The sequence below is a fragment of the Phodopus roborovskii genome, unplaced genomic scaffold, assembly GCF_943737965.1.
Source record: "Phodopus roborovskii unplaced genomic scaffold, PHOROB, whole genome shotgun sequence".
Taxonomy (NCBI): domain Eukaryota; kingdom Metazoa; phylum Chordata; class Mammalia; order Rodentia; family Cricetidae; genus Phodopus; species Phodopus roborovskii.
In genome coordinates this window covers 866,297-885,089 of record NW_026126563.1, presented here as the reverse complement: position 1 = coordinate 885,089, position 18,793 = coordinate 866,297, and the positions used below count along the sequence as shown (strand labels likewise).

At 37.5% G+C, this 18,793-nt stretch overlaps 1 protein-coding gene across 1 annotated transcript in view; it reads left to right on the top strand.

Annotated features, from left to right (window-relative positions):
• Positions 1-17,069, top strand: part of Rttn (rotatin) — a 117,614-nt gene extending 100,545 nt beyond the window's left edge. Inside the window, exons 41-49 of the mRNA XM_051202025.1 lie at positions 1,220-1,325; positions 2,403-2,500; positions 3,891-3,968; positions 5,121-5,247; positions 5,956-6,155; positions 7,825-8,092; positions 14,517-14,620; positions 15,683-15,752; positions 16,653-17,069. Coding sequence (XP_051057982.1) covers positions 1,220-1,325; positions 2,403-2,500; positions 3,891-3,968; positions 5,121-5,247; positions 5,956-6,155; positions 7,825-8,092; positions 14,517-14,620; positions 15,683-15,752; positions 16,653-16,738 — 1,137 coding nt within the window. The 3' untranslated portion in view covers positions 16,739-17,069. The remainder of the gene's footprint in view (positions 1-1,219; positions 1,326-2,402; positions 2,501-3,890; positions 3,969-5,120; positions 5,248-5,955; positions 6,156-7,824; positions 8,093-14,516; positions 14,621-15,682; positions 15,753-16,652) is intronic.
• The last annotated feature ends 1,724 nt before the right edge of the window (positions 17,070-18,793 follow it).

Sequence of the window (18,793 nt, the reverse complement as noted above, 5' to 3'; positions counted from 1 at the left end):
CAATATGAGAAACATATTTATAGAATGACATCTCCCATCAAAGAAGCTCATCTGTGAAGGAAACTGATTTTCCATCTCTCATCAGCCATTGACCACCTATAGCTCTTTATCTAGGGGTGCACCATGTGGAATTTTTCCTGTCTTTGTTGGTTTGTCTCCCTGTATTGTCATTATGCTGGTCTTACTTAGGCAACCATACAGCTGATAATTCACAGGTACATTTTTTTGTTTTCGTTTTTTCTTGTCAGATCTAGGAGATTCATAAACCTCAAGCATCTTGGGTCTATGGATCTTATAATCTTTCATACCCATTTTCCATAATTTTTTCTGAGCTTTAGATGTAGGGGCTGAATCGCAGATTTATTTTTTGGGCTGGGTACCCCACAATCCACTTTTTCTCTGCATTTTGACCATTAGTAGCTCTCCACCTTATTCAAAAGTGAAACGTACTAAGCTACACTTATTTGTGGTTATGAGAATGTACATTTAGAATACCCTTAGCACTTATATTAGTTTGGGAAAATGGCAATAGACAGTCCTCATCTTGAGTCTATGATCTCTCCGGCCATGGGTAATTGGCTAGGTTTACGTTACCAGCCATGAATTTCCTTCTTTTGAGGGCCTTAAGTCCAACTAGACTAAGTTGACAGCCCTCAAGATAAAAGTGCCACTATCACACCACTGTGGATATCTTTCTAGTCCAGTCAGTGTTGTGTTTTGTGGTGTTAGCAGCTAGTTTGAACTGGAGATTACTTTTCTCCCTTAGCAACTTGTATGACACTTTGGGGAACAGTGAAAGAAAGTCCTTGGGGAGAAAGCTTCCTGGTCAGTTCCCTCTCATGTCCTCTAAGTCCTGTGTCCCTTCGGGGACAGTGAAGGACAAGAGCAATGGTCTGTATTGTGTTAGGGGTCTTCTGGACGCCCCTGACCAACCAACTCAAGGGGAATTTCTTGTGCTTGTTACTGGGTTTTCACAAGGTAGTCTGTGGTTCTTGGGGTGGGGTAGCATTATTACCCCAAGTGTCATAACTTATTTAAAGTATTTGTATGTGTATGTGTATACATATGTATACATATCATATATAATTTTAAGTGCACGCAAAATAATTTGATTACCTATGTTATTTTCAAACATCTTTAGTGTTATTTATTCCTTCTCTTTCCTTTCCCTTTCTCTTGTATTGCCCCTTTACTACTGTTTTATCTGTGTTCTCTGCAGTGCTATGAAGGAAAATCCCCCAAAGATGTCCTGAAAAGAGTTGCAGCAAATGCATTAATGTCACTTCTGGCTGTCAGCAGAAGAGCGCAGAAGCATGCTTTGAGAGGTAATCTTCATCAGCAGTTGTTTATTTGGGAGCTTGACAATCATATCTTCTACTGCTTGTTTATTTTAATTTCCTGTGAACTAAAATATAAATAAATTATAGTAAAATCTCAGTGATATTCACCTCTTAAAAATGGGCAAACAAATAAAATGCAATTAATCACTGGCCAAAAAAAAAAAAAGTTTTTAACAGTACAGTAGCCCTTTATTTTTAAGATTTATTTCATTTTTAATTATGTGTATGTATGTTTGTGTGTGGGTATGTTCATGTGGGTGCAGTTGCTCATGGGGGGCAGAAAAGGGTTTTTGTCCCTAGAACTGGAGTTACAGAATTTGTGAGCTGCCTGACATAGGTGCTAGGAACTGAAACTCAGGTTCTTTGCAAGAGCAAAATGTGAACTATCTTAACCACCTAGCCCTATCTCTCTAGCCCTGCATTCATTGCATTTAAAACAGAAAAAGAGTAGCCTGGAATATAGTAATGGAAAATTAATCAGTCAATCAGTCAATGCAAAGATGATGCCTGTAGATTATATGTTTCTATTTACATGTAATGATTGTTACTGTAGAGACTATATACATGTAAAGAAATTCAAGCTTTAGCCTATTATTCAGCTCCATAATTCTTAGCATATATAAGCATATTTTATATCTCCTACAGATACAAAAACAGTTTTTATGGTACAGTAAAGACAATAGTATCAGATGAACAGTTTTTTATATATTTTTTCATACTGTAAGGTAATGGATTCTCTTCTGGACATCAGAGATTTTATATATTATTATAGGTCTGAGAGGAGAAAGAAAGTAATAGGAACACAGAACCTGTGCATCTGACTAATGACTTGCTGCTCAGGTGAAGCAGGCAGGCCAGGAAGTATAGAGTGGAGATGGAAACTCAATAAGAAATGAAAATAAGTGGGCCTCAGTGTTGTGGTCTTTTTCCCTTTTAATTCATTATTTTCTCACAGATTAGATTTATACAGGTTGTCAGTGACTTTTGGATTAGATTTATACAGGTTTTCGGTGACTTTTAGGAATGGAATGGCCCTTGACTACTGCAGGCTTTTTCTTTCAGCTGATCTCATAGAGAACTGCATGGAGCAGATGAAGCAAATCAACGCACAACTGAACCTGGATTTGCTGAGGCCTGGGAAAGCAACACTGAAAAGAAAGGTGACTTCAGGGTTTGAATTCTTGTGTAAGGGAACATGGACAGAGGGACCATGTCTCTCATGCCTACAGTGAGCACAAGGTTGAAATCAGTAGTTAAATTACTGAGATTAATTCTCATTTGAAAAATCTTTAAGTAAGACTTTTGTTATTCAGTCTTGTTATGCACTGTTAAAAATATGCACATTCACATGATATGCACAAATATTTTATATAATGGAATACATGAATAAAAGTGTAAGTTCGCTAGGGTATGAAATCTGTAACAACTATAATTTATTATTCATTTATATGTCAGGCATAGTTCATACAAATTTATTATCTCATGAATAAACACTTGTAGTGACATGGTCACAGAATCCTGAGATTGATGAGGCAGTTTTCTTCCATGATTCCTAGATGTTTGTTCTAGCATTGAATTGTTTATCTATGTATATAAATTGTTCTTTCATATAAAGACTATATAACATAGTGGCTGTATATTATCTGTGGTTAGCAATAATTGTGACCAGTACCATTTATACCACATTTTTTTTCAGAAAATGAATGTACATGTGTATAATATTTAAATATACAAATACATATTCCACTTGTTATATATATTTGTTCTAACATACATACATAATAAGAGAAAGAAGGGAAGTAGATACAATGCTCATTGATAAAGGTCTCAAAAAAGATTATAAAAAACAAACAAATAGAAAAGTGTAACCCTCATTCACTGTTGTTGGGATTGCGTATTTATATAGGAAGTCTGGAAATCTAAGTTGAGGAAACAAGAAGGAGATGGAGAGATGGCTCAGTGTTTAGAATGTATTCTACTCTTTCAGAAGACATGAGTTTAGTTCCAGAGGGTCCAGTGTTCTCTTCTGGTCTTTTGATGCACTGCATTTACATGAACATTCCCACATAAAGAGTCATATACATAATGTAAAAAGTAAAGTTAAACAAATCTTTAAAAGAAAGACAAAGCTTTATTAATAGGTTACCTGGTGCATGGTAACAGAACTCATGCTTGACAACTTATCTTCCTGCTTCTTATTTTCATGCCTTGCTAAAAACCCTACTTCATCATTGAGAAAGTCAGCCAGCACCTGGGATGATTGGAAACCAGTCAGACCTACCCTCCTTTAATGGGATGAAACATGGAGGCTATTATGTATCTGAGTTCCTCCATGCCTGATGGGACAGAAACATTTTTTCTATTGTTTTGTTTTTTTGTGGTGCATGTGCTTCTTGAGGGACGGTCACCATGTCTTGCCAGTTTTCACAACGTGTTTGTTGTTGGGCATGATTACTGCACAACTGAAGTGTACTGTGACCCCAAAGGAGGGAATTGCTATTTCTAAAAAGTACTGTATTCATGCCTTTCAACTTCTTTGTGTCTATACAGGAGGATGGCTTTATTAAAGAGTTAAGCATTACCATGCAGCTCCTAAGGAATTGCCTTTATCAAAATGAAGAATGTAAAGTAAGTATATGAGGAAGAAGCAAAGTTGGCCTTAAGCAGGCAGTCTCCAGCCACATTGAGGACAGGAGGAGATTTAGTTTCCAGACAGGGATGGCATTTGCCTCTGGATTGCCGTGTGAGGCTTGGTAGAGAACATTGTACTCAGAGGATTCATGGAGGCAGGCAGGATCACCCACTTCGGTCTGAGGTAGAGATAAGAGCTAGTGGCTTGGCTGCTTTGCTTTTCTGATCTGCAGCTTGAACCCCAATATCTGCTTCATTATTCATGTTACATGTGGTATGGAAAGGATTGGGGTATTTTTTTTTTTTTTAACAGAGCTCTTTAACAGTGTTCTATAGGTGAAGATGTTACTGACTGAAGCTGACCCAGAATAGCTCTCAAATTCACAAACTGATGTCATCAGCTTATATCTATCTCTATGTTGCATCCAATTTGTGTGTGTGTGTGTGTGTGTGTGTGTGTGTGTGTGGCAAATGTTTATTTTGAGGTTGCTGCTAACCTATTGGCTGTTTTCAGCAAACAATTACCATTGCACATATGCATTATTCTGGAAGAATACATAATTCAATATTAAAGCTATGCATTTAGCTTAGGTTGTTAAAGCTGATTGTGTGGGAAATCCAAGGGATATAGTCAGATTTACTTAAACAGGTCTAGCACAGAGTAGGACAGCAAATTAAGCACACAGTTGTAAATAATTTAAAGGCATGTTATTAACTTGGTCTGGGCAAAGTTCATCCTCTTTGGGGTCAAAAGCTATTTTCAGAAAACTCTGTCCTCATGTACAGTATATACACATTAAGAGAAGAATAAAAGCAGAGTCCATTAGAGAATTCTCTTGACTTACAGCTCTGTCTCTGGACCATGTTTGAGCCTTTTCAAGAGTTTACTTTTTGCTGAGAGGTACTCGCTTTCCTGCATCTTACATGTTATGGAAACTGTTTCCTACTGTTCTTTTCTCACTAATATATCCTAGTTACCCTTCCTGAGGCTGGACAGGCTCTTGATCAGGGTTGTCCAGTGTGAAGCACTACTGACTGAGGAAAGGAACTTCTTGGTATGCATTTAAAATGAATTAAACTGTTGTCTACGTAGATGACAGCTTTTGCATTTTGAATGTTCAGACTGATGGCTGTTCTTATTTCCAAAAGGTGGCAGCTCTTGAAGCACGTCTTGTGCCCGTTCTGCACTCTCTTTGGCCTTGGCTTTTGATGGAAGATTCACTGATGCAAATTGCCTTGCAGTTGCTTTGTGTCTATACTGCTAATTTTCCAACTGGTAATTAAAATCCAATGTTGTTTTCTATAATAAATTAAAATACAAGTTTCATATGATGTTATTAGGCTGAACTGGAAAATATATATGTTGATGTATAGCTCCTTATAAGTATATGTTAGTTAAAGGCAAAATTTCTTATGAGTCTTGCAACTCCAAAGAATTTTAAGACTATGCTGTTGACCTGGGAGAGTCATTGGGTAGCTCAGGAAATAGATTGGACTGATTATATGGCTTGGGAAACTGCATTCAGTGAGAATATCCACAGGGTGAAAATTTATGAAAAAGATAGGTGAAGTTTAGAACCTTTATAGCAGGAGACAGGCATGATGGAAGTTAGCTCAAGCAACTATTTGTTTTGTGAAAGGTGGTGTCATTGAGGCTCCCTTCATAGTCATTCCCTTGGCGGGTATTATCTTGACATAGACATTTATTTGAACTGTTAAAAAAACCCATTATGCTAATCTAATCTTTTCTTAAAAAAATGAGTTGGCGTTTTAGTGCTCCACTGAGATAATTAGGCCCTGAGTGGGGACAGTCAATCTGTTGTGTTGTTGAAGGTGCATGTCAGCGTTAGGCTTTGGTGCTTATTTGCAATTCATAGGTTGATGACCAAGTCATTCTGGCAGACATATATGCTTACCACTTTGTGCTTTTAGACACTAAGAAGTGGGGCTGAGGCAACTCTGTGATCAGCTTTTTCTTTTGAAGGCTGCAGTTCTCTTTGCTGGTCAAATTATGGACAATATGTTCACACTGCCCACAGGGGCACCCTCAGCAGCTCCCTGATACTGTGTGTCCTGAAGCTTGCTTCTCAGATGCCTGCAGAGAACACCACCATTCAGCAGATGGCTTTTATGTTCCTCTCAAATCTGGCCTTATCTCATGACTGCAAGGGAGTAATTCAGAAGGTAAGCACTTAGCTTCTCCTATATGTCATAAAAGAATTGTTTGACAAAATAATCTGGTCAATCAAATTTTAGAAGTCAGTTTGTAGGGCTCTTTTATTATGATTTCAAGACACTTTATTTTAAAGGTTTGTAAAAGAATCAAGAAGCTAATCATTTAAAGCCAGCTTGGGAGGCCCTAAATCTGAAACAGGGATAGACTCTGATTATGCCATGTCCTTTTAGTTAACCTTCATCACTTATAAATTGTGTTTTACCTCAAAAATGGTGATTTTTAGAAAAAGATACTGATATCATACAAATACTGTATTCGATCTATAGGCAGACCAGTAACAGTATCTGTTCATATTATGACAGAAAGCTCCTTTGCCCCAGTTATTATTTACTTCTTAAATGCATAAATTGCCATTTTCTGAGGTCTCTGGATATGCAATTCTAAAGCTTCGTTTTTATCACTAAATTCTAGCTGAGTGTATAAAGGGAGGGAATGAGTGGGTCAAATTCTAGTACAGGAAGCAGGGCATCTTCATGATTATATATGAACAGAATCCCTACTTGTGAATATCCTTTAAAATTTGAATATTATCAGTTGATCTGTTACTACTGACAGTGATTTGAATTTTTATTTTTCTTTTTGGCTTGGTGATAAGACAGGATTCATAGGAGTCGATTCTCACCATCTACTGTTTCTTGTCTCTGAACCCCAAAAGTTTGAATATAATCATCAATAAATAGAGATGACTCTTTTACTAAGGAATGGATTGATTGATCTTACGATGGAAATACTTTCAATAATGTATTTCACTCAGCACACTCTAACTTATGAGTGTCCTCATTACATTTTTCATAAATTTCTCTAGTCTTTTGTAATGTTATCTTGAAGTCAGCCTTGGTGTGAGCATTCACACTATGTAACTTGGCAAACATAATCAGTGATTTGCCTCACCCTTGTTCAGCCAGTTCAGTTTATTTACTAGCATACAGTTAGATAATTTCTTTATATATATATATATATATATATATGCTGATATTTCTACCATTCATTCATATGTGTGTGTGCATATTTATATACATATATGGTATATGTGTCATGTTTGTGTATGTATATTTGAACATATGTCTTTATACATGTTTCATATATACATATATGGATACACACACACAAGAACTCATCTTGAGCTAGATGTATGGGATTACCTTCTTCAAAATGAGAGGAATATACATGTTCATAAATTTGAGGAGAAAACACCTGTAACTGTAACGATCTGAAACACCTTTACTCCTACCATTGTTGTCAACTCCTATGTAGGGTGGATTTTTGCTTTGTTTCCTTTCCTCCCACAGGATGTCTTTAATGAGTAGCAAAATTGCCAGAAGGCATATAAGAAAGGGAACTCAGGAGGCCTACTCTGAATTATCAACCATAATAATTGAGTTGACTATAGTTTATTTCATCCATTATTGGGGGAAAATAGCAGGAATTAAAATTTAAGCACTATTTTATTGTTGCCTTTACATTTATACTTGGAAATTGTATAGGTGAAGTATTTGGAAGAAAGAGAAATTCAAACTAGGGAAAAAGGATATCAAAATACTAGTTAATTGGTCACCAAGGGACTGGGAAAATAATGAAAAATACCTGGAAAGAATAATATTCTGTTCTTGCCCACAGAGCAACTTCCTACAGCACTTCCTGACCCTGACATTGCCTAAAGGAGGAAATAAACATCTCAGCAATCTGGCCATTCTGTGGTTGAAGTTACTCCTGAACATGTCATTTGGAGAAGATGGACAGCAAATGATCCTGAGGCTGGATGGCTGCTTAGACTTACTCACAGAGATGAGCAAATACAAGCATAGGAGCAGCCCTTACCTACCTCTGCTGATTTTTCATAACATTTGCTTCAGTCCTGCTAATAAGCCCAGAATCCTGGCTAATGGTAAGAAGCCAATCGTGGACTCGTTTCACACATGTTGTGATGTTTAGACCTTTCTACTCAGAATGAAACACAAAGTAACTCTATACTTTCCTAGTATTTCTTAAACACCTGCTGTGCTTAAAGCCCTGTGGGAGGCAGGGGCGGATATTCAAGAATGGGTCTAGCCTGTGGGTACTGATCAGCAACTCTTATCGCAGGCGCAGGAGGCAGCTGGGAAAGAACAGCAGTGGGCAGGGCACTCCCATTTTCACCCTGTGTTTCCCTCTGCCTCTTCTTGGTCCACTGTTATCCCAGTTCCCCCTCATTGCTTATCTAGAGCAGCTGTCCCAACTGTAACTCCCGCCCTGTGCCCTGCGTCCCTCATCAGTCTGCTCCCCAATCCGGCCTTTCTCCATAGCATGATCACTACCTGACACAGATGAATTTCACATGTGTGGCTTTTTATTTCTATGCCCTTTATGATGGGACACAAGCTATTTGGAATTAAGAGGTTGTGTGTGTGTATCTATTACCCATTGTACCTTTCACCAGGAAGCACTCCTTAAGCATTTAGAGATTAAGAGATCCTGACAGGAAGAGTTGAAAGCCACAACCAGATAGAGAAATTGGCCTTTTAGGCTTCATTCTTTGAGATGTAGGATAACTGTAGGCAATTCCAAAGGAGTCCAGAAGGGAAAAAAGAAACAAGCAAGGAATTGGAGGAGTCTGTTTCTGAAACCACAGCTACCACGTCTGTGTGTGTGAATTTCATGTGGAATTTTATAGGAGGTGCCCTATTGTGATAGCACCCTATTGTGATGGGCGTGGGGGACTTTAGCTGCCCATTCATCTGGTCCTGAATGCACTTCTGACACTAAACTGTCTACAAAATACTTCCTTGTTTGTTTCAGTAACAATGAGTTTATGAAAACACAGAAAGTGCCTAGCCTTGTTGCTAGTACATGATAGATAGTTTAAGAAATTAATCACCCTTTCTTTCCATGCTTTGCACCTAATTTTCTCAGAGACTTTACCACCCCAAGTTTTCTAAGTGAATCACTGTGCTCATGTATTGTGTGCATTTAGTAGCGCTTCTATTTTTTATTTATTTATTTATTTTTGTTAACAGTTATAGAATTGCTGAAAAATGTTATACAGAAAACAGTTCTGGTTTAGCCAGCTTCAAACTCACCTGAATTGACTATGGGTTTGTACCCAGGTTTCCACCACTCCTCTGAGAGACCACAACAGTGGTTATCTTTCAGTCCTCTTCCACAGCATCTGCTTTGGTCCCCACATCTGTAAAGTGAGCATCATAAAAAGCTCCATTCAGGTGATGAGATGCATACAGATCATTTTCTGACAACCCTGATTCGTGGGAGCAGTTCCATAGCATCTGGTATTGTTTATTCCCCATTCTCAGAGTAAGAGATTCTTGTCACCCTGCTTATTACAGCCTTCCTGTTGAGTCAGGAAAAGAAAAGACTTTGGAGGAACTGAGGAAGTCTACACTTTAAACTTCCAGATCTCTGGATTTATGTTAGGGGTTTCCCTGTGGTCAGCAGTGTCTTCTCTTCCCCCATCAGTATCACACAGATGGACACAGCTAGAAGTGGTTTTCCTACTCTCTGACACTTGACTTCAATGGGCTTCCTAGGTAAGAGAGCAGCTGTACAGGCTCCGTGTGGAGCTGTAAGGAGCTGTTGCAGGCTTTTCACATGGTGAGCCAGAAAGAAAGCTTTAGGAGAATCAGTTAAGTTACAGCACTTACTAAGGCTGTACTAGACATGTGCTGTAAATGGTTAGGATAGATTGTGCATTGGGCTTGACCTGACTGCTAAAAACATCCACAAGCCTTCCCAGTTTCTAGTAATGTTTAGGGTGAGTGTCTTTTGTAAAAAAGCAAAGCAAAACAAAACAAAACCACACTGAATAAGTGCCATACAAATTCACATCAAAGTGTCCTAAGTTATGGGAAACTTAGAGGCCAATTTTGATTGAAAGCTTGTGTCCAAGTGGATAGGTTCCCACCGAGGTAAATTTGCTGGTGTGATTGCTTAGTTTTTGTCTAGAACATCAAAGAGAAGAAAGAAGTAATGACTTTCAGTTGAGACTCTTATAGCCTGTCTTTTGTACACAAAGCTGGAGCTTGAAATACTCATTTTTGTAGGAGAAAAGTGGATTAGATAAAAAATACTCCCATGGCCTTCATCTGGATAAATAATGGAGAGCTTGCCTTTTCCAGTCTTTTCATGCAAGGGTACATGTTCTTGGCGTGATCCTTAACTAGTTGATAGTGATCATGAGTCTTAGCTTGCAAAATTCCTCTGCTGGATAAAGGACCAAGTTCATACTAGACCTCAGAGAAGTGCCACAAATATATTTTCAGGGCACTAACTAGATCAGTTAGTTAATCAAGTACATTGGGAAATTTAGCAGTCTGTGTAAAAATCACCAGAAGAAAAGATGGCAGCTTCTCTACCTAGATTACAAGTAATTTGTAAGTGTTTCTGTCATTTTAGGATGTTCTACTGTACATTGTTATCCTAGAACATTAATAGCCTAAATGTAAATTAATATGGATATCTGTCATTAACAGTATACAATTTAGGTGCAGCAAAAGAAATAATTTAGGAACAAGAAAATAGATTAGCAAAATATTATCCAGAATGTACCAGAGAGCTGGAAAGATGAGAAAGATTAAAAGCATAAAAGATATAACAGATGCCCTGAGGCAATATAATATATTTTAATAAAATCCTAGATGAAAGGGGAAAAGGCAAGTGGAGGAGGAAATAGTTAAAGGAGGATAATGGTTATTTCTTTTTTGCTGGGGAAGAAAGAGTTTATTTCCATCTTACAGCCATCAAGAAAAACCAAGGGTACGTGGTGGTATAGCAGAAACCAGAGGCCTTGAGCCAGACCAATGATTCATGGCAATGAACGCTTGCAAGAAGAGATGAATAGACCAAAGGGTATAAACCGTGTGACTCAATAGGTCACACTATAGCTTCCATAGCTAAATGATATCTCCTCCTCCTCTTCGATTTTGTTTTTGGCTCTGGTTCTCCTTTGGTTTTGGTTTGTCCCTTGGTTCTGTTTGGATTTTTGTTTTACTTTGAAATTTAGTTTCTTTTCTTAAACTTTTATATTCACAGTTATTTGCAATTGTTATTCAGTCATGAGTTGATAAATGGAATTGTATCCTAATCCCTGCCCAGAATATTTTAACATGATAGTTAACATGATGTGTCTTTCAGCCTTCTCACTAAGCCAACCTTGATTAAAACTTTTCTTGAGTTCTTGGTATTTATATCTCAATCTTGCAGATTCACTTGTAATTCTTAAGTCACTTAAGGTATTTAAAACTAAGTTTGTAATCATTTATAGTTTCCTGTTATCTGTTCTTGTGTTTTAATTAGAATTCATGCCAACTTCTTGAACTTAAAATGTTTTATATGCTTCTTTTGTATGCATGTTATATTTCATGATAAAGTATTGTCTTTACATTTTTTTATTCACTTGCTTTAACAGAGGGTTATTGCATTAATTAGCCTATAAGTGTGATTTATTAAAAATGATAAGTGAAAGTTACTTGTTAAAGAAGTTATGATATAAACTTAGTTAAATGATAAGAATTATAGTATCTGCATGTTTGGGATATAAAATTACTTGATGATTCTCAGTTGGAACAAAATGAAATTACTCTCATATTTTATGTAGCCACCCACAATCCATATGCCAAATTACATTTGATAGCTCTTTATATGGGCTAATTTTGGATAGGCTACTTTATAGGAAAACCATGGGGAGCTGAATAATGCATATGAGGTATTCAAGCAGGAGGGGGCCGTGTGGGCAGAACATGACTGCTCTTCATCTGCCTACAGTTTTCACTTATTGGGGCATTTTTTTTTTTCTTTTTCTTACAAAAGAGTGTGAATTCCTTGTAGTAAAGTTACTTGGATTAGTTACTTCTCAGTTGCTGTGATAAAATATCCTGACAAAAACCAAGTTAGGGAAGGAAGTAAGGGTTTATTTTGGCTTACAGTTCTAGAGGAATATACTCCATCATGGTAGGGAAGGCAAAATAACAGAAGGGATAGACTTTATCATGGAAGGGAAGGTATGGCAGCAGAAGTGTGAGGCCCTCCCGACTCAGGAAACAGAGACAGGAAGTAGGGCTAGGCTATTTAAAAAAAAAACAAAAAAACCCTGAAATCATCAACATACTTCCTGAAGTTTCCACTTTCTTCCCTAACAGTAGCACTGCTAGGGACCAAGTGTTCAAATACGAGTCTGTGGGACACAATTTTTTTCTTTCTTTTTTTTTTTTTTTATTCAAATCACAACATGATCTAAACAAAATGTTAAGTTGTTAATGTAGTATTTCTTGAACTCTTATAAAATATAGTAGCAGTGTGATTTGAATATATACCATTAAAGAGATCCCCCCAACGACCCCCCTTAAGATAGTGAAGGATTTTGTTTGGGGGAGAAAACCTACAGAGGAGTCTGTAAGAATTGAAGGCTACCTGCTTGCAAACTGAGGTAGTTAAAGGGAGGGGTGAAGGGACAGGAAAGAAGTAGACAAGATTCCTTCTGGGGCCTGAGATTGCCTATTGCTTTCAGTTAGCAAAGAATGGTAAGGAATGAATGAAACAGTGCTGTGTGGCCAAGAAAGCATCTTCTGTGGCCAGCCATTATCTAGGGTCTGCATCTGGTGTTAGTGCGTCTGGTGTTAGTTCTGGAATCCTAATCTTTGTGATTTCAGCAAATTGTAACCAAGATGGAAGAATATTTTTAAAGGGCGTGGTCTTGGCTAATACTGACTTACTTCTGTAGGTAGGTAGAGAAGAGGGTGCAGCAGTTCCTGTACTTACAGTTCTCCCTGCTGGGCAAAGTCAGTGTCCTCATCTGGGAGATCTTGGGACAGTTTCTGGAATCAGAAAATTTGGAGAAGGGGAGTGCTGTGTGTGTGTGTGTGGGGGGGTCTTTCCTTAGTGATCTGCAAAGCTGCTGATATCTTCTATCTGTCTTACACTCTGTCCTCAAGAGATCTGACCCTAAAATCATTTAAGAGGTGGACATCACGTTAATGTAACTGCTTCAATTGGAAGCATAGATGGGTTTAGAGGGTTTCCTGACCTTCAGGCATTTGAGGGATCCGGGTAGATGTTGTCAGAGTATTACAGAACCATATGAGTGTGTGTCAGCTGAACTGAAAGTAGATAAAATTAGACAGCAATTGCAAACACAAGGTGCAGACATTAATATCACCACTACTAAGATTGTAATATATGTAACCCATGTCTATGGTGAAGATCCAGACATCCAGTTTAAGAACTGTTGGCCAATGGGATGGTGATATTTGGTATAGTCTTAGTGTGTTCTTATGGGCCTTGTAAAGGAAAAAGTAGCAAGATCATCAAAAATATAAATGATAGCATATTCCTGATTAAGAAAAGCATGTTGAGTCCTTTAATTTAATTACATCTGGAGTTGTATTACCACCATCAGGCATGTCAGTAGCCCAGATGTAAACCCTTACCCATTGTTTGTTTATATCGTTGTTAATGATTTAACTTTTGTTATACTTTTACCACCAGATGTTCAAGACCATGCAGGTGGCTAAGATTAATCACTCTTTTTACTATCAAGGCCAGTTGAGGGTCTGGTTCTCAGGGGCCAATCTTTCCTTGAACAGTGCTAATTTACTTAGATCTGCTGGGTGGTTAACATGTAAATAGTTCACTGAAATAAATGTTTTACCTTTAAAAACATGTTTTAAAAGTCATACAATTTAGAAAAATATTATAAAATTTAATTATATATGAAAATAATAAAAGTAAGTTTAAATATTGTTTGAAGCACCCTGACAGTGGCCTTGGAAGTAGATGCCAACGAATCTTCACTTAAAAATGGTCAAACTGGTATACATAATTAATACGTCTTGATTCTTTCCTCTGATAACTTTGCTAAAAGGACATTTCTTATATACTGAATTGCCGTCAAGTCAAATTTTCTTGTGCTGTAAAATACAGGATTCCCGTTCTACAGCAGTTTGTATAGTGGTGGTTATGCTTTTATGTCACAGATCATCTACTTTTGCACCAGTGAGAATAGGAACAATAACAGAATAAGTTAATATGATTCGTGATTTACTGACTTTTGCATTATTGTCCTTCAGTGAATAAGTTTTTGTTGAATTTGAACCAGAAAATTTAGAAAGCACTGCCATCCAGATCATCTGTACCTGGTGTGAAAAGTTTTTTCTGAGGTTCTTCTTCACATGCCTCAAGTTATAAAAAATATTATTTGAAGATAGCAACTTGTGTTTTTATTTTAAAGGGACAGTTATTCTGTTTATTGTATTGGGACCAGTCCTAGATAAGAATACAGTGAAGTTTGTGGAACTGAACTTTTACAATGTGCTTAATTGTAGAAAAAATTGTTACTCTTCTGGCTACATGTTTAGAAAGTGAGAATCAAAGTGCCCAGAGGATTGGAGCAGCTTCACTTTGGGCTCTTATTTACAATTATCAAAAGGTGAGTTTTTAACATCACTGTTTGAAATGGGGAGGGGGAGTTGGTGCTATGAAGGAAGTAAGGCTCTTAGGATGCATTTAAGAATATCAGAGGAATAATAGCTAAAGGTAAAATGAAGTCGCAGACCCATGTTCCCTTTGTCCATTCATATGATTAATAATTTGTCAGTTAATATTTTCATTTCCAGAAGGGTACTTCTGTATAGGTGAATTTCTCTTTTAATTTCAATTAAAGTGTAAATTTGTTGTAGTTTTCGTAACAATTATTTCTTTTTACAAACGTGCCCAGGAGAAATGCATCTTGATGGAAGATTGAATAATAGTTTTATTCATGCATGTGATTTGTCTTTCTCAGGTATATATCATCACTTAATTTCATAATGATCTCAGTCCCTTTAAGATAAAATAAAAGGGCTGCCCAGAGAGAGTAATAGTTAGAGGATGTTGTGGTCACTCTCTGGCCCCTGGTCCTCTTTTATTGCAAACATTTGATTTCTAAGTGAAATATGAAAGAGTAACTAGTGATGAACAAATAGCCAGATGACAGCGCTAGGGCACAGGCTTTCCTGGAGATGATATAGCTCAGCTAGCTACCCATGCCTGTGTGGTTCCTCTTCACCCAGGACTAAGGATTTGCATCCTTCTTGCATGGGCTAAGTACAGGTTTGGGCATCTTGAAGTCCCTCAGTAAATATTTGTTAAACAACCAGTAATGTTTGAAGTACTTAATCTGAAATTTAATACTGAGGTAATGAAAAATCCCCTAAGGTTGAGTACTTAAAAGTAACACACTCAGGTTAGGGGAGAAAGAGTAAGAATGAAGTGAAAGGTCACAAACTGTAGAAAAGGGACCAACCAGGCTATCTTATAGATGAATGCAGAGGAAGCCTCAGAAGGTACAGTGGGCTTGACACAATAGCCTGAACTGGTATCCAACTGCCAATATTCTGTGTATGTTAACTCTTTTTAACATCATAGGTAATAATGGGAAAGTAGTACTACATTATCCTCACCTTAATAATTGGGAATAAATCTAACTGATAGATTGTCTTATCTTCTCCAGGCAAAAGCAACTTTGAAGAATCCATCAATAAAAAGCAGAGTTGATGAAGCATATTCCATAGCAAAGAGAAGTAAGTTCTAACAGATTACAATTAAATTTGATAAGTCCTTAGTGAAATTTCTGGTTACCGAAATATTTGAACAGGCCATTGCAAAAGGACAGTGTTATGCATTGCTTAGTTAGATTTTGAGAAATATTATCAAAGTACTATCAGATGGGCCCACATTTAGCCTGTACTTTTCATGATAATGTTTTTTGAGATAATAAAATATTCTCACAGATGAGTATTTGAAATGTAAGTCTCTTAAAATGTTTCTTGCTCCATTTTCTTTTTTTCCCCATCAGCTGCTGGGAGATATGAACTGGGTCCTATTAGGTCCTCCAGGCATAGATTCTGTTGCCCCTGAAACCACGTTTTCCTGTGACCTACAATCATGATTTGAAAAGTTTCCTTTTCAGAGTGTGTTAGTCATTTTAAGTGAGCCAGTTTTCAATGAACATTATGCTCCAAATACTTTTATCTCAAGAGAACAAAGTGTGTCTTTCCTGTATTGTAGTAGATCTGATGGCTGTTAATGTTTTTCAAGAGAAGGGTCTTTGGTTTAAACCATTTCTAGCTGTGATCTTGCATTTCAGGAGGAAATTGGGAACTGGGTTATGTTAAAGTTTATAGAGGGATGGTAGTAAGAAACATTATGGTGTTTATTCTAGATTATAGCTCATTTATGTGAATTACAGAGATGTATTGTTAATACTTTAATGCTTTAATAAGTCATTGATAAGAAATGAATGGAAATTTTTTAACATCTTAATTTTGTAAATGTAAACTATTTTTGTAATTCTAGTATATTGAGAGCACAAATAGCTTGCTAATAAACCTTTTTCATGGCTTCATGTAGGAGTGCCCACCTCTATGTGTAGCATTAAGTTTAATAAATTGCTATTTATAACTCTTATTTTCCTATATCAGTGTTCTCCAATTCAGAAGAAAACCCTCTAAATGTCTACTATTTGAAATGCCTTGAAAATCTTGTACAGCTGCTTAACCATTCCTGAGCCATGAGGTACTCACTCCACCATCCACAGGAGATCTGGATCAGAGGCCGACCTTATACAGCAGCTGCTCCCTGAATGATGCTGACTCTGCAGTGTCATTGTCTGCCTTCCCTGTGAGACCTCACCAGCCATACTGAGAGGAGTAGGATGGGTGACTCCCCACTCCGTTCGATTTTGGCAGCCTTCCAGAACTGAAGACTTGCTGACCCAAGATTCTGCAGACATAGAGTTCTGGCATTATAAACATTTTTATACTTTTCTATGGAACATGTTTTGTAAAAATCCTATTTAATAGTTATTTAATAAAATAATATTTTTAGAAACAAAAACTGAGTAGTCTTAAAGACGTTGAAAAGTACATTTTATTCTTTGAGGATTTCATGTATGAAATGTAATGTGATTGTATATTTGTTCCCCACTCTTGCAATTCTGCCTAGACCCTCTCCACGCCATGCCCCTATCCCAACTTCATATCCTCTTCTTTTCCTTTCTGTTTTTAAAAGATAACCCATTAAGTCTAATTAGTGCCAACCATGGATGTGAAGGCAGGAGCATGGTCAACCTATCAGAGCCCATACCTCTAATTCTTCCTGCCCTAGAAGCCATCAGTAGAATAGTTCCTAGCTAGTGATGGGAGATTGTGTGCCCCCCTCACCATCCATCCCAGACTATCAACTGGATTGATCTTGTGCAGGTAACCACAGCTGCCACATGTACAATGTTCCTGTCATGTCCAGAAGACACTATTTTGACCCAGTCTTTCCTAAGCTATGACTCAGCAATTTTTCCACTCCTTCTTTTGAGATGTTCCTTGAGACTGTGGGAAGGTGTGACACAGATGTCCCATCTGTGCCGCTGATGCTTTTTCTCCGCACTTTGACCTTTCTTTTATATGTATTTTCCACAGCACACTCACAAAGATGTTTCTCTGATGAGGTCTGAGAGCTATGCTAGCCTATGGGCAGAGAGATACCTACTTAAAAGACATCTTCATATTATCTCTATTAGGGCGAATGATAGTAATAGGTTCTTCTCTCAGGCCTGAGAGCCGCACTGCCATGGGTTGTCCCCCAGATTTACCAAGCATTAGTTTCCCTCTGTGGAATCTGGTAGCTGTTCTTGGTTCTTAACTAAAATCCCAGTGGCTGGTACCCTGTGAGAGTTTTTTGTTGTTGATTTTTTTTTTTTTTTCTTATAAACTATTTGAAATAGGAAGTACCTCTTATAATTTGGATCTTTGAGTTGGGAAAATCCACCCTAAATCTGGGCCACTCCTTCAGGTCACAGCCCATGTAAAGGCCATGGAAGAAGAAAGCTCTTGCTGTTTGCTGCTTGCCTATGCTCTCAATGGCAAGTTAATTCCTTCACCGGCATTAGATCCTTCTTCATCAGGTTCCAGAGTGTGTGCTGAAGACCATCTGGTACATTCAGCCTTGTGGACTGAACAAATACTGGATTCTTGGACTTTTTGTGGACTGAACAACTACTGGATTCTTGGACTTTCTGTGGACTGAAAAACTACTGGACTCTTGGACTTTCGGTTGATAGACAGCCATTGTTGGACTAGATGGACCACAGACAATAAACCACTTTAATAAATCCCATGTTTTGATATTTGATATAGAGATATATAGATATAGATTCATTCTACCAGTTCTATTCCTCTAGAGAATCCTCACCTTAAATCCACCTATCATGCAGTTACTCCTATAACATTCATGCTCCTATTGCATCTATGGGCACAACTTGCTAAGCTGATCACTGTTACAGTTAGCCAGACTAATAGTGGGTAAAATTTCTGGTTACTTTTCTATTACAAGAACCTGCATAGCACCTTCTTACTCTGAAAAGCTAGCCAATACAGAATGTGCTTGCAGACTTTTATCAGTTGCACAGACATTGTTTTAGTAACAAAAGGAAATTACATCTTGGTTTCTTTCCTTTAAAATTGTTTTTCATAGAATCTGGGCCTGTTCATACCAATCCTGACTTTTATACTTGGAGAATGCATGAGGCTGAAGTGCACGTAAGTATTTATGATTTTGGAGTTTCCTT